The following is a 15,403-nucleotide window of genomic DNA, read 5'->3' on the forward strand; positions in this document are numbered from 1 at the left end:
AAAATTAACACCATTTGAAGTGGAGCGCACATTTAAGTCTTGAGACGAGGAGCAAGCGCAAGAAAGAGAACCCATCCGGGAGGAGCTCTTCTGACACTCCCAGAAAGAGAAGCTGACTTTTAGACAGCATTTGGTAATTAAATTGACTTAATACAAGCTGCTGCAGGGAGTGGACACACTGCCGTGCGTGTGGTGAGCAAGGAAAGTAATGAGGTAGGGAGGGTCAGAAGACAGGCAGATGTTCTCCAGGGGCTGCACCCAGATGAGCGCGGTGCGAGAGAGCTGTGGCTGCAGAAGGGAGATCTCAGCCAGACCCAGCACACTCACTGGGCAGTGAGCTGAGGGCTGCTGGTTCCAAACATGTCGTGTTTAAAAAAAAAAATAAAATAATTAAAACACTCCAGGAAAGAACAAACCTATTTGCTTAGCTGGAAGCTCAGTTCTGCACTCGGTTGGCATCAGTAGAGGAGGAAAATCATTGTACTGGTTCCTTTCAAAGATCTCTCAGGAGGAAGAGAAATTCTTCTTTTCCCCTGTTTCCGAGTGGCCTCTTGTCTCACATGTTCCTGTAATTTGTCATTACTCTCCGCTGTCCTTTGAGCAGCAGGGGAAGAACAGTCCTGAGTCCCCAGATCACCTCTGGGACTGTGAACTGTCTGAACACATAACCATGGGGGTTTGCCATGGGGTACAGATGCCATCTGAGTTTTCCAGTGCCCCCTGTGTCCCCACAGCCAGACTGGTTTAGCCACACTGAGGTTTCAGAAAGCAGAGCGATAAATGCCAGTGGGACCTCAGAATTTGTTGGGTGTGACAATTTGATGTCAACGTGCCTTCATCTACAAAGCACAGGCTCTTTAGAGACAACTCTGCCAACCAGCTGAGCCTTTGCCCCAAATTCAGGGCTCTGAGTTGATATCTCCATCCATAGACACCTCACCAGGGCTCAGTTTTACTGTTCCCTTAAAATAAACAAAACCCAGGTTTCACCCCTGCAGTTCTCTCAAGGCTGACTCCCCTCCACCATCGCTCCCCAGTTCTCTCCCGTGATAGTCGCTCCTGTCTGTCTTGTACCCTCTGGGAATCCAAAGGACCACATCCACCCTAGTGAGGCTCTACGTGGTTTTTAACACCTGCTAAAAAGACAGCTCAGCAGGTGAGTCATCACGGCTAGGATTTATTTTTTTTTAACCATACAGCACCCTAAGCAGGGGATCAGAAATTGCATTGCCTTTAGTCACCACTGTAACACGGAGACTGGAAGAAGATAATTAAGGTGCCTGAAAAAACCCCAAACAGTGCCTCTACGTTAGAAGAAATATTCAACAAAGAGACAGTATCACATCAGCAACTTCTGCCCTCCAAACAAAGGCACAGGGGCTTCGCTGGGATATCTGAGTGAGAGGTGTCACAGCAGCAAGATTAATTGCTGATCGTTAAGTACTGACAACACACAGCACGTTACGGGACTGGAAATAAAGGCAAACCTTCTACTGAGGAACTGACAAGCTGAACAGAACAGGCAAAGCAGCAGAGAAACATGGTGCCCCTTCTCTTTCTCTTTGGCATGGGGAGGTGGGACATTGCAGGCTCAAAGGAAGAGCAGATTACAGGAAATAACTCACGTTCAACAGGCGACAGAAGTTAGAAGAAAGGAAGAGTAACTGAATTTAGCTTCTGAAGCTTCAGGCTTGCTAAATAGAAAAAGTGAATAAAAACGCGTCCCTTAAAAGAAGCCGTCACATTCTCACGGGGGACTCTAATTTGTCTTTCTGGCAATCATCCTCCCTTGCCATCTCACACACGTTGCTGCCCTTTTCCATTGATGTAGGTGTCTTTCCCCAGCTGTGTCGAGGGGTTTGTTGCTCTGTTTCTTCTACAGAAAGCTGAAACCTGAGGTTCACCAAGCTTTGTCACGTCAAGGAACGGTATTCAAGTTACGGTGAGCTGGAAGAGAGAGGTTAAACCCATTCCCAAAGCCCGCTTACTCCAGGAGAAAAGAAACACTGAGAATCAGTGCTGTGCAAAAGAGATGGACTTGGAAAGAATTAAAATGCAAAAGACATGCAAACTTGATTAGCTCTGAACTGAAAAGACTTCCAGTCTCTGGGCAAAGTGTTTTCAAAATGATGCATGTCCTTGTAAGATAAGAGAAACATCTTCAAAAGAATATTTGTGGGCTTATAAGCGCTTTCCTCTGGTACAGAGAACTTCTAGTTCTCCGCTCTCCATTGAAAATGCAGCACGACAGCCTAATAGTTGCTACAGTTTTGAGGAGTTTAATGGAGAAAGCAGCGGTGGCAAAATCATTTGCATGGATTACATTGCTTGCCTTCACCACTTTTTAATTCCTCTGAAAGGCACAATTTCAAATCGACTCATTACTGCCTCTGCGCAGAGCCCAGCGAAGCCGTGAAACGAAGCGCAGAGCCCGTCCCAGCACGCGGTGGGTGGATCGAGACAGGGTTTGCTCGTCACCAATGAGACTTTTTTTGATATTGGTTGAAGGGAAGAAGAGGCGCTTGGGGAAGAGAACTTGTCTCGTGCCTAGAGGAGCAACACAACGCAAAGCATTGCTTTTTATGCCTATGTCTGCTGACTTGTAGTGGTGGAAAGAGTTGGTCCCTTTAAAGAATTTACTGAAAAACAGGCCGTTGACTTTATTCTTCAAGATTAAATTTCAGATTACGGGTCTGTTTCTAACTGATCCATACAGTTCACTTCCAAACAATAGAGAGAGTCAATGTTTACAAGCTTGACATGGCAATTACCATACAAATTTTTGGCCTAACTTCTGTGAGATGCAGGAAATGATAGGATTTGATCATTGCTTCTGGCCTGTAACTCGCATTAGTTTTGTAAGACTGAAAAATCTTGCAGATTTGAAGACACATATCTATAAGTCATCTAAGGTGACACGGAATTTCTTCTAGACATCCTCCAAAAGACTCTACAGAGTTACAATTTTCCTTGCTTAGTCTTGGCTTTACGGTATGGGAATTTTACATGAAAGCACCTGTTATCTCATTTGAAAATATTCAAACTGTCCTGACTACCCCCTGTGTACTCATTCTTCAGCACATACCTGAGAAATAAGTAAAGCTGGAAACTTCATACCTGGCCTCTCTATAATCATAAGTGAAGAAATTCAATTCAAAATCTAAGGAAATTGGTCAGACCGTGGGTTGATTTTTTCTCTTTCAAGTCATGTATGTCTAAATTCAGCACTTCAGCACATTATCTGTGTTATAATTTTCTCTTTTGTTCCCCAACCCATTGTTAAGCAGGCATTTGTTAAGCACTTCATCAATTAAGGCTTCCTGTATTAAGTATAACTCACACAAGTATTTGCACATTAAGGTTGTCACTGTTTAAACACCTTGGTATAGATCCCTCAAGTAGATATGCTGCTGACTATATTAAAGAATCCACTTTTAATCCCGCCTGACCCGTGTTTGCTTCAGTTTCAACCACAGCTGCACTTCTGGTGATTTATCAGTCGTGAGCTGGCACCAAAACCTTTCCGCTGTGCCAAGGTCGCTCCTTGAAAACTCCACAAGCACCTTTTATTAATATTTTCTTCCTTTTTATACTCTTATTTTCCCACTGGAAAAAATTTAAAAGTACCACCAGAAAAAAAAAAAAAAAGAAAAATGTAAAAGTCCATTACTCAAGAGCCAGGCTATTAAAGACATGTCCTTCTTATAACACAAATGTACGAAAAGTCATTAGACCAGGTCTGGAACATGCTCGAGTCAGACAGCACTTAAGAGGTAAAAAACAAAGATCCATTGTTTTCTTCTGGAGGACTAAATAGTCTACAGTTTCCGTATAAGAAAGGGTTGATAGTAAACAACTCCCAAATTTCGTCTGAACTACCTTTTCAATGCAATATGTACAGCAAGAGACGAGATAACTTCATTCAGATTGCAAATAGCGAAGGCTGAGAGAAACACAGAAGACACTCAAGACTGGTCAATAAATGATGAGCACGATGTTAAATTAAAATCATTGTTGACAAATGGGAGGTCGTGTACAGATGAAGGAGTGATTTTAGTCACTCAAATATTTCTTTGGTCCTAAACCAGTTACAGCCCTCGAGGTAAAAACTATTTCTTTGGTCCTAAACCAGTTACAGCCCTCGAGGTAAAAACTTGAGCACTACTGAGAACAGGGAAAGCTCCTTTCCAGCTCCAGCAACTACTCAGAATTTGTAAAACATTACAGAGAAAAAAATCTGATTAAGTATTAAGATGCCACTTCATGAATCACTGGAATGCAGCCTTCCACTCTTCCTACCTTGCATGAAAAATAAATGAGAAAAAAACGAACAAACAAAACGCTCAGGGAAGCTGCTATAAATATGAGAAGCCTGGAGAGCCTTCCACGGGAAGAGAGGGGATGGAGCAGGTTGGTTCTTCATGCCTTAGAGCAGAAAAAACAAGATGAAACAAGGTAGCGAGAGATCAGGGAAAGAAAAGTAATAAAAAGAAATGTGAAGTGCAGAAAGGGAACATTCTTAAAGTCAATGACAGAACATACTGTTTGGCAGGTTGGTCTGTTTTTTAAAATCAAACCAACCATGAACATGTGGAACTCCTTGCTACAAGTTTCAATGAGGTCAAGGATGCTAGAAGGCTTTAAAAACAATTAGGTATTCAAAAGAATAACACTGAAATCCTCCAGAGTTACACTAAGAGCAGAATACCAAGAGCTTTTGCTCTTTCTTTTATGCAAACCGCCGGTTACGTCTCACCGCCGGCGGCTGCTGCAGGAGGTGTCTGTACAGGCTGGGCTGCCCGCGACCGTCCTCCCGGGCTGTTCTCCTGCCCCAGCCGAGCAGTCTGCTTTGCCCAACTGTCCCCCAACACGGTCCTGGACAAGGAAGACTGATTACCTGGAAATTCGTGACGGTTTCCTAGCTGAAACCCTGCCCTCTGAAACGGGAAATCCCCATCGACAGCGCAGTCCCAAATTTCACCATGTGAATTCTAAACACTTGGTTCTGTGTTTTGGTTACCCCTCCTGCTACCTTTTGTATTCAAAGATTTACTAACCCTGCTAAGCTGATTTTAATTATTGTTATTATTCAGCGGTACCAGGAAGCTTTTTTCCTATTCCTATCGTATTTTCAACAATGCCTTTACAGCGTATTTTTATTATTCCCTGATTCAGCTATTTTGCATACACTTTCGTGTTCTAGAAAACCTTCTGGATCTTGTGACATTAGACAAAATAAAAAGATGAGCATTTTACAGCAGTTTCACTCTATACCGATGTGGCATTTGTTCAGCACCGGCAACACCGAAATAGAAAAGGCAGCCATTCCCACAGGGACACACTGCTGGAGTGGAGCTTGGCTGTGTGTTTTATAACTTCTCCACCTCAACTGTCAGACAAGTTCAGCTGATGGCCTCTGCACGGCTCTTCTTGGCAGAACAGTCACCAAAACGAAATGAATCAACCCACCGCCCTGCGAGGGAGTTCTCGTCTTTATTTTACCAATGGGGAAAGCAGGATTGAGAGAGCGAGAAATCACGAGAGCCTTAAAAGCAAGATGACACCAGAGGCGAGGCAGAACCGTGGCAAACTCTGCTCCAGCCACTGGGTAAACCATTAATTAATTTGAATTTAGGTAGCACAAAAGCTGTAAACAAGTGGGAAGACAAATTATAAATGGAAAGTGGACGGTTCTTTTTTTTTGAATCCTACAGAGCCCCAGACTAAAGTGTGGTTACCTAATTGAGGACAGTTGTCGTTGAACACCCACGGTGAATAAAAGTTGTGTCTGTCAACACAACCGGCACTCCACTGTCACTCTGCATAGTGCTACGGGGAATTGTGCGTTCAACCCACCACATAAACCACTGCTTCTTCTTCCCATTTTACATTTCCACACTTCAAGCCTTTTTTCCTCTCCAGCCAGGTTGTCAAAACCCGTGCCCAGACCCCCGTGCCCTGGGGAGGTGCCACAGGGCAAAGCCCCGCTCCCTGGGGCACGCAGGCTGGCCGAGCGCTTCGGAGCAGGGAGCCAGGAGAAAACTCTCTTCCAAATATTTTCGCCCGGGCTAGGCACGTAAAACAGCCGTAAATCCAGGAAAAGAGCTACCTATACACAAAACCGCTCCCGGCGCGTACGCAGCTTATGTGCATCGCACAGGAGTTGCTGTGACCATACAACCACTTGCTGTTGCACAAGCACGTTGTAGCACATCAGGATGGATTTCAAAACCAGGAATGACGACAGGGCTTTTAGGAGCACCAAAGAGCGCCAGTTCTGCCCACCGGTCTGTCGGCTGACATCAGGCAAGTCACCATGCAGTGGTGAACCTCAGTTTCCCCATTTCTAAAGGGCAAGGATGAAGCTGACCTGCCCAGAAAGGCACCTGAAAGTCTACTTGAGAAACCCACTGCTGCTTTTTCTCCCCATCGTTGTTTTAAAAGGCATTTTCACATTACTCAGATGTTTCAGCTTCTCAGAAAAAGCAAGCAAGGAAACAAATTAGCCCCAGAAGTTTTCTTGATGCTATGTGAATGAATCGCTCTGTGGTTATGTCAATATATATCTCTCTCTCTGTAACGCAAAAAGGTTATTGGTAATCTTTCCTGTCTGATAAAAGGGAAAAGAAAAGCGTGGTATTTTTTATTAAATAAGTGAGTTTGGGTCCTTGTTAAAGTTGCTCACAGCTTACAATAAAGTACAATATTCAGTTATAATAGTTATAAAACAATGTTAATATGTGCCGGGGTGAGTTTCATGAAAGTGATCTCCGTAGCTCATAAAAATGACACTCCAGTGTATTTTACCATCATAGCAAGAGAGGCTTATAAAACAGCTGTGGTGGAAAGTAAATAAAATATAAATGACTCATATAAGGGAACAGTTTCCCCACTTTGGAGACTTTGGGCACTGTATCACTTTTTATATTATACTGTATTAAGACAATTGCTTTGATCTCGGCAATAAGGACAGTTGGCGCAGCTCCTTTATTTTTGCTTAACCAAACTGAGATCTTTTGCAATAACGTCAGTGCGACTGCTCAGAAACGTGCCCAACAAAACCAACAAGTTTTTGGGCACCCATTAGCCTCGGGTTTCCTCCACGGCCAGCGACACCGAGGACTAGCCCTGGGGCCCTTGTCCTCTGCCATCACCAGGCTCTGCTTGCCACAAAACATATTGAAGCAAGGTCAGGAGATCTCTCGCCTTACCTGCTTTGAAGATCCACTCCAAGTATCCGTTTAGTTCCCGTTCAATTTGCTGCTGCCTGCGGAGCTTCAGGAAGGCTCGACGATTTTCTACCCTTTCTCGTTCTTTGGCAAATTCACTACAGAGAGAGAAGAAGAAGACAGAACCTGTCACAAGCGGTCAGGGAAAATACACAAGCCCCTCTTCCGTCTTTCAGATCATATTCATGAAGCCTGTGAAGTCGATGACAGCCGTAGCGAGTGGAAACCACAGCACGTTACGTGGTGTTGTCCAACAAATTACTACTTTGACTGTAGCTCAGTTGTTTCTCTGCCTCTCTCATCCGGAAAGGGGACGGCAAACTGCCACGTGCACACACTTGTTCTGTTCTGGGGCCGCACCATATCCATTACAATGAGATCCTGATGCACAACCGCATATACCTGTCCAGTCACGCAGTACAAATTATTACCCCCAAACACTAAAAACAGTCCTCCATCCCTCCACGCCACTCACCCCACAGCAGAATTTCCTCTAGAAGCACAATAATACGTGACAGACACGCCAGCAGTCTCTCTGTCTTGGAAGATACCTACTCTTCCCTGTTAGCCTTCCTCCGAGTTTTCCCAGGCTTAAGCCAACTTTGACAAACACAAGACAAACGAGAGCTACATGTGAGGGTGGATGCTCTGGAGTTAAGGTGAAATAGTCCAGATGCTTTGAGTTGAGGGTAACAATGACCCTGCTGGGTGCTAGAACCACAAGGAAAGCAAGTATCTTGGCATCAAATCACTAGAACAGGACTGTACAGGGGAGTCAGAAAGCAAGGTTCATCCAACCATTGCAAAAATCTTGTCCACGTGCATCCTACTGCCTAGTTGGAAACGACGCTGAGACGATAGTGCAGCCACCACCCCCAAGACACCCAGGCTGGGGCTTTCCCCAAGCTAGTTCATATCACCACTGGGAAGCTTCTGATGACCCACCCGGAGATGTACGTGCCCATCTACCACTTACGGGGCTTTGAACCATCCCCTGCAGCCCCTGGAGGGACTCCCACAATACCTTCAGCTGTATGGTTAAATGAGGGACCGGGCTTTTGTCCCTCGCGCATACCAGAGGTTTGCTCATTTGACATCTTAACTTTGCTGCGTTCTTCAAATCTTCAGTTAATTATTGCAAATCTTTAGTTAAGCATTACTCTTTACTAACATCCCACCTGCTCACCCATTCGTTACCCACACGTGCTCCCCAGAAGCCAGCGAGGAGAGGAGACAGGAGGAAGGTGGAAGAATGGGGAGAAAGGAGCCGCAAGTGTCGGAGGCAGCTTTAAATTTACAGTTTACACTTTACCCTTCAAAGCTGACACTTTTGCTTCATTTGGCAGAACTGTCTGACCCGCAGAGAAGGGACTGCGGGGAGAACTTGGCTCAGCACTGCGACACGTGCCGGTACCAGCCACTGATGCGAGAGCTGCCATCAGCTGAGCCGTTATCTTGATTTTGGCAGCGCATCCCAGTCTCCTGACTCCCCTCTCCTGTCCCCCACCTGACAGCACAGCCCGTGACCCCATACTTGAAACGGAGGAAGCCAAAACATCGCTCTGAACGCGGCAGCTCCTCCTTGGCATTCAGCACGTGTCTGCCGGGTGATTCGGGATCCTGCACGTGTCAGCTGGATCACCGTTTTTCTCCCTCTTCCTTTTTAATGTTCTCATTTCTGGTTCAGTGCCCGCCGGTCGGGGCCAGGGACCTCCTCTCTGTTTTGATTTCTCTCTGGAGGGGAAGGAATGAGATCAGACAGCACAAGGTGACAACGGGCATTTATAAACTGCCAGAGGTGGAGGGGGCCACGCTTCCTGCGTTCCGGGCTGGTGTCACCGCGCGTTTCCCAGCGCGGAGCCGTGCCGGAGGGAAGCAGGAGGCAACACCCAGCGGGGAGTTCCATGAAGGACCACAGCGGGCAGGAAGGACAGCAGATGAGCCGTGGCACTGCTCCCTCGCCCCACAGGAGCAGGCAAGGGAGAGCTTTCCTCCCAAAGCCTTTCATCCTCTGCCAGCTCCTAGCTGCCCTAAGGAAAGTAAAAGCTACCCAGGACTTGTCCCTTTAATCCAACTTTAAACGCGTAAGAAAATGAGGAGAAAAGCTTTGCTAAGTCGCAAACCTTCCGTAGTTTTGGTACAGCCATGCACGCTTTTTGCAAGACAGCAGTGAGGAACGTTGCCGAGGTTAGAGCCACCCACCCCCTCCTCATCTCGAGGTGGCAGATTTGGCACTGCCGTAGAAACTGGGAAGGTAACTTCCAGGAGAAGACACTACCTCTGATCTCTGCTCATGCAACATCTTCTGAGTGCTACAGAGCTGTGGCAAAATAGTCCGCGTTGAAGACTGGAGGGTCTCCATGTATGGTCGTCTTGGTGGAAGAATGCATCACTTGCTCTTTCTCCTATCTCCAGGATAGGAAACGCGTCACTTGCTCTTTCTCCTATCTCCAGGATAGCTTCATCTTCCAGCTTCATCGAACCTTCTCCTATCCTGGAGATAGGAGAAAGAGCAAGTGATGCGTTTCCTATCCTGGAGATAGGAGAAGGTTTGACGGAGCTGGAACTCATCAAAAGACTGTGTTTTTCTTTATGAAATGTGTTAATAAAAGCACGTGGGTGTATCTCTTCCACTACGTTCATTGCCATTCAGGAACTGAAATATTCCCCATTTGCGGCAACTGGAAAACACCCAGAATTTCTCTTTGAGAGCTTTTCAACAAAATTTCAGAACATATTCAAAGAAAAGGGGAAAATTTCTACCAAAATGCCATATTTTGCCTAAAAATATTTCATCTGAAGTTTTCCTGCCAGTTCTAAATGAAAACACAGAAAGTCCCATGGGAAGGTTTGGTAGCAGTAAATAAGTTTCCTCTTTTATTCAGCATAATTGCTATTTATGCCACCAACTTGCAAAAATCTCCCAAATCACCAGGAAAGGAAACCTGAGCAGGAAATATTCTGCCTCCTGCCCAGCTTTACCTCCAGGACCTTCTTCACAGCTGGTCCTCCACAGTTTGGCCAATTCTGGAATCAGGAATATTGAAAGACGTTCACCCATTCTCATCCTTGGCTCTCATCAACCGCCACGGGCCCTAGATGAACCCCAAAACATTCATCTTCCAGCACTGTCTGGGGAAGCGTTAGGAGGAGGAAAGCTGAAAGGTCGGTACTCCTACATGCAGCACAGCAAGAGGAGACACCGCTTTGGAGGGAGCCGAGCTCTGTCTGGGCAGATGACTACGATGCATTTTAGTTACACCGTGACAGCGGTGAATAACTGATTCTACAGAGACAGCAGGAACAAACAGAAAGCAAAGGGAGGGCATTCATCATGGAAACCACATGGCATCCAGGCAAGCTCAACATGTCACATTTTTCTTCACAAGAGTGGTTGGTGCTTAAAGTCACGAGGAAAATGGATGATTGCTGCTTATCACCTTGGTGGGTGGAAGAGTAAAATAAATCTCAGTGTAAATATGCGCTGGGATAGCCACTTCAGGGAAATTCAAGACCCCCCCCAGCCACAAAAGAGACAAGGTCATCTCATGAGTAACCACCAGGGCCAGTAAAAGATTATAAACCAATAAAATTCTTACAAGTACTTTATCCATGCTGGTCTTAAATTAAAAACACTGTCACAGCAATCAAAAAGGGAAAAAAACAACCAACAAAAAACCCACAATCTTCATCCCCTGAGTCTCTGATTAACTTTCCTACGTGACAGCAGAGAGCTGAGATGGAGCATCATGTAATGCGCCTCCTGGTCTTGGGTTTCACGGCACCATCCCAGGGCCAGCGACAGCAGCCCTGCTGCAAGACTGATCACACCGTTAGACCTCTGCAATTCAGGTTTTCCACTTAGAAAGCGGACAGAAATGCTTCCCACTCACAGGGAAGAGTCAGAGAGAGATGATATAGCATCACTGTCACTCCTACCACTAATAGTGCTCATGATAACAACATAGGTAATTCGCTCCTCATTCAGAACAATACCACTGAGCTACACGTCATCTCATGAAATCTCAGATCTTAAAATGGGAGAACCTACTGAATCTAAAGCGCTGTTCAGAGCGAGCAGAAAGAAGCACAGAACTGGGAAGGACTCCACCAAGGACTCCCAGAAAGCAGCTGTAAAGAACTTTTAGAATTTTAAATCTAAAACAAAACAAAAAAAAAACCCAAACAGTTTTAGGATTGACTTCATCTCCAGTCCAAGTACGTCAAAGGAATGAGCAAAGCTGAGCCTGGATGGCACGTGACATCTAGGGACAGAGCCCTGCAGCCCTCGAGAATGGAGCGGAGCCAGATAATACAAGTGGGTGAGCTGCTGGCGAAGGAACCAGCCGGGACTGCAGATGTTTGACTGAGTTACTCACAAGCCAAAACGAATTCTCCAGGTGGAGAAACAAAATTGGCCAAGACAGAAGGCTTAATTTGTAAGCTTTGTTGCTTGAATGTGGAGCAGCGCCCAAGAAGACTTGATACTTGTCAGCAGCCTGTTAAGCAGCCCCCGTCACTCTGGAGCAGGGAGGGACAGGTTGGAGGTAGAAGATGGAAAACAGCAACTCCTCTGGCTGCCCGACATGCCTGACGGAGGGGCAGCACTGCGGGAAACGCGTGCTGGGAGAGTGGTACAAAATCACAAGCGTTGTGCTGCTCGGGGGCTGCCTGGATGAGGAGAGGTGAAATGTTAAAAATTCCCCTCAGCTTCAGTCCACCCCTTTGACAGTCAGCGAGGAAGGAACCTCAGAAGAAACATGGGGTGCCAATTCCCCTCCTAACTTTCAGTAAGCCTTCAGCAAGAGCAACGCCGAGGGAGGGATTTCCATAAGAGGCTGCAAAGGGACCGCATATATGAGAACATGCACTTGTAGGACCCCAGAGATGTGAACATGCCAGATGATAAAAGAGGTAAGATGAACGCAATACTGTCTACATTTTTCAATAAAACCAAGTCTCTTGTGCTCTCGCCAGGCTGCAACCACTTGTTCAGGGGCTGTACATCACTTACGAGACCCTCCAGAGTGCCTTAGGGTAACTTCCCAGCATGGGGACCGCACACGTCTCCAAGCCTCCTGGCATCCTGAGAGCATCCGCATGCAAACAGAAACACTTAATTGCATTTTAAGAGCAGAAGTCCATTTCTTACCATTCATTTTGGTTAATCAACTGTGGGAAGAAAATAAAGAAAGAGCCTTCAGTTAATTTTTCCTTTCCCTCTCAGGTCTCTGTTTCTGATGCTGGGGGTTGCCACCCTGCCCTAATTCAACAAAATCCCGATTGCGTGGGTGAAGCCAGTTCCAGTAACGTGGTAGGCAGGTTCCTGATGAGCCAACCCTCCTCGTGCTCCTGCCGTTCTGCACGTCCTCCGATACTCATGTTATTGAGTTTGCTACCTCATACACACAGCCCTGCAGAGCCGCTCCTGGTTTGCTTCACCAGGGTCTGATCCACTTAATATTCCTAACATTTCATTCCCCAACCGCATCAGCATCCACGTGTTTGCAGAAAAGCAGATTCTTGCTCCAGAATTTGTTCTGCAGGTTCATCTCTCTGTCTTTTGTCTTCCTGGAGAACAGTAAATCCTTTAGAAGGGGAAGCCTCTGCTGGATGCAACAAAAAAGCCCAAACACCTTTATGACTGTAACTCTTTGTACAACTAAGGACACAAAGCCTTGGCTGCGCTAGACATTTGTTTTACCTTCTGCAAACCTGTTCTTTGAAAGACAAAGGCAGGGATGAAGTCCTGGCAGGAGGAAAGAGAGAGTGTCCACCGGGAGTGAGCAGGAGCGAGATGGACAGTGGGAGCAGAAAGAGAGAAGAGCGGCTGCTCGGTGTCCTGGATGCAGAGGTAGGAAGAGCCCGGGGACCTGCTGAGCATCCTCACCCCTCCTGTGGGCGCCGTGGTGACTCGGGGCGGTGCAGGGGGCGGCAGGCAGGACAGCGGGGATAGGAACGGGGGGTATCTGAAGCACAACAGCGAAGCTTTGGATCCGAGCAGGGACGGTGGACACCATCTTCCCACGATTCCTGAAGCGTGTTGCTTCAGCAGGGTGCACTGTCACATTAGGGACCCATCAGGAACAGCAGCACCAGTGGCTCTTTGAACTCTCGGAGATGAAAGGACCCACCTCAGCCCACAACACGCTCCGAGAGCCTGAAAGGGGCTGGCGGGGAGGCAGCAGCAGGAGAACGGCAGTCCTGCAGGGGTGACACCCCACGGGCCAGCCACCTTCAAAGGCACCAACCTTTGGTGTTTGTCCTCCTCCAGGAGAGGAGGAAAGGCCGCCGCAGCAGGGGAGGAATTATTCAGGACAGCACAGGAGGAGGCATGGGGCCAGGGGAAGGGACGGGGGAGAGTAGGGAGAGCATCGTGCCCTTTGGTGCGCTAACCTGGGTGGATGACGGTGAGTTAGAAATACAGGTGGAGGGTGGAATCAAATTTGGCTTAGGAAAGAAAAATATGAAAATAAATAAACACAGGCACAAGCAGTGCCATTTCCAGCTGCCTGGACATGAGGCGTCATGGCCTCTAGCTGGGAAGATGCAAACCCAAGAGGACTTGGCTCAGCTGTGTCCGTAGCCGGCACCTTGCACCCTGAAGGGCTGCAAAAAAAATGAGAGCAGATCAGCAAGGACATCGGTTTCTTCGCCACAGTATCAGATATCTTTACCACAGTAAGTCCCAGGAAGATTTCGGGATGAGCCAAGCTATGCTTATTCTCATTCACAGACAAAATCCTCAACTTCAGGGAAACCTGCAGGCAAAACTAAAAATGATTTCTTGCCTCTGACTTACTGATTTGAAAACGGGAATAGAAATGCACACAGAGTATTATTAAATCACTAGTTTTAAATACCTCTAAAAATCAGGCCCAGGTCACCACTGAGCATAAGCAAAACATACTGATTGGAAAAAAAAACATACATCTGGAACACAAAGAAAAAGCACGGCAATGCACCTCATTCCGGCGAGAAGAAAATCGGAGGAAAGGGAAAGAAAGCACATCCCAGGGGTACAGAGAGATCGCACTGGGAAATGCTGGAACGAGATGAAACCAGGCAACGGATTCACCTGGTAAACCATCAGTAAGAATTTCTTTACGCCAGTGACATTTGGTACCTCTAAGATATTGTTTTTCTACCCATAAAGGTGGTTTGCCAAGAAGTCAGAGTTTTGAACCTTGTTATTAAACAAGGAAAGCCCAGAGGAGGATTGAGATTTCTTAGTGCCGAAGATGACAAAGCTCTGTGGCTCATCGCCCACCCCAGGTTGTCCCATCAGCTGCATGAAATCCCAAAGACACAGCATTACATGTTTCTATCTCACCGGGAGCTACAGCCAGCCAAGACCACAGTGGGCATGGTCTGAGGAGGCATCTCCACCTCTGCCAGACGGAGCGCAAACACACAGATCCAGCTGGGCTGAGCTGCTTAACCCATCCTAACACCCACTTAGGAGTAAGGACCGGCTCAATCAGTCCTGCACAGCTCGAGCTGCTTCTGCTTCCTCCTCATTGCTCTAAAGAGGGGGGAAAAAATAGCTCTCCTCAACCAGCTGATAAAAGATGAAAGTATCACCAAGAGACTGATCTCTCAGCACCGAGCCAGGCTTCACAGTCACTTTTATCACTGAACGTAGCAGGAAGATGCTTCAAATGCAAGCCAGATACGGGATACAACTTGTATTTCTAGAAAGAAAAGAGGAACAGCGCAGAGGTGAAGCCTTCAATGTACCTTCCTTCCTTTTGTCTTTACTTTCAGTCTGTGCCGATTTCGCTTTGATTCCGCCTAATCCGATTTGAAATGCTGCGAGTGCCACAGCTGGGCAAACCCGGCTCGAAGGAGCCAGCAACAGAGAGAGAAAAAGGAATGAAAAAGCACCATTTATCTCATAGTACCAGCCTACTGCAATTGCTGGATGAACCTCTGGCTCTGTTCCTCAGATCTCCATCCCTAAGTCAAAGCAGAGGCCCCAGGAAATACAAATTTAGGTCTCCTATGTATCATTCCTATATTACAGGCTTTAATTTCCATTGCGGCTTAACAGCACGGCAAATAAAGGTAGTCCATCTCTCCTATACTAACCAAAACCACAAAAGGAGCAAAGGATCCGCGTTCGATAGGACATTTAGCTTGGTGAGACAAAGCTCATGTGGAAAGGCATCGCT

At 46.7% G+C, this 15,403-nt stretch overlaps 1 protein-coding gene across 1 annotated transcript in view; it reads right to left on the reverse strand.

Annotated features, from left to right (window-relative positions):
- Nucleotides 1-15,403, reverse strand: part of CACNA1B (calcium channel, voltage-dependent, N type, alpha 1B subunit) — a 424,961-nt gene that overhangs the window by 262,740 nt on the left and 146,818 nt on the right. The window contains 1 exon segment of the mRNA XM_009888006.1: nt 7,212-7,327. Coding sequence (XP_009886308.1) covers nt 7,212-7,327 — 116 coding nt within the window.

This window comes from Charadrius vociferus, unplaced genomic scaffold (genome assembly GCF_000708025.1).
Source record: "Charadrius vociferus isolate BGI_N301 unplaced genomic scaffold, ASM70802v2 scaffold1040, whole genome shotgun sequence".
In the NCBI taxonomy this organism is placed as follows: Eukaryota; Metazoa; Chordata; class Aves; order Charadriiformes; family Charadriidae; genus Charadrius; species Charadrius vociferus.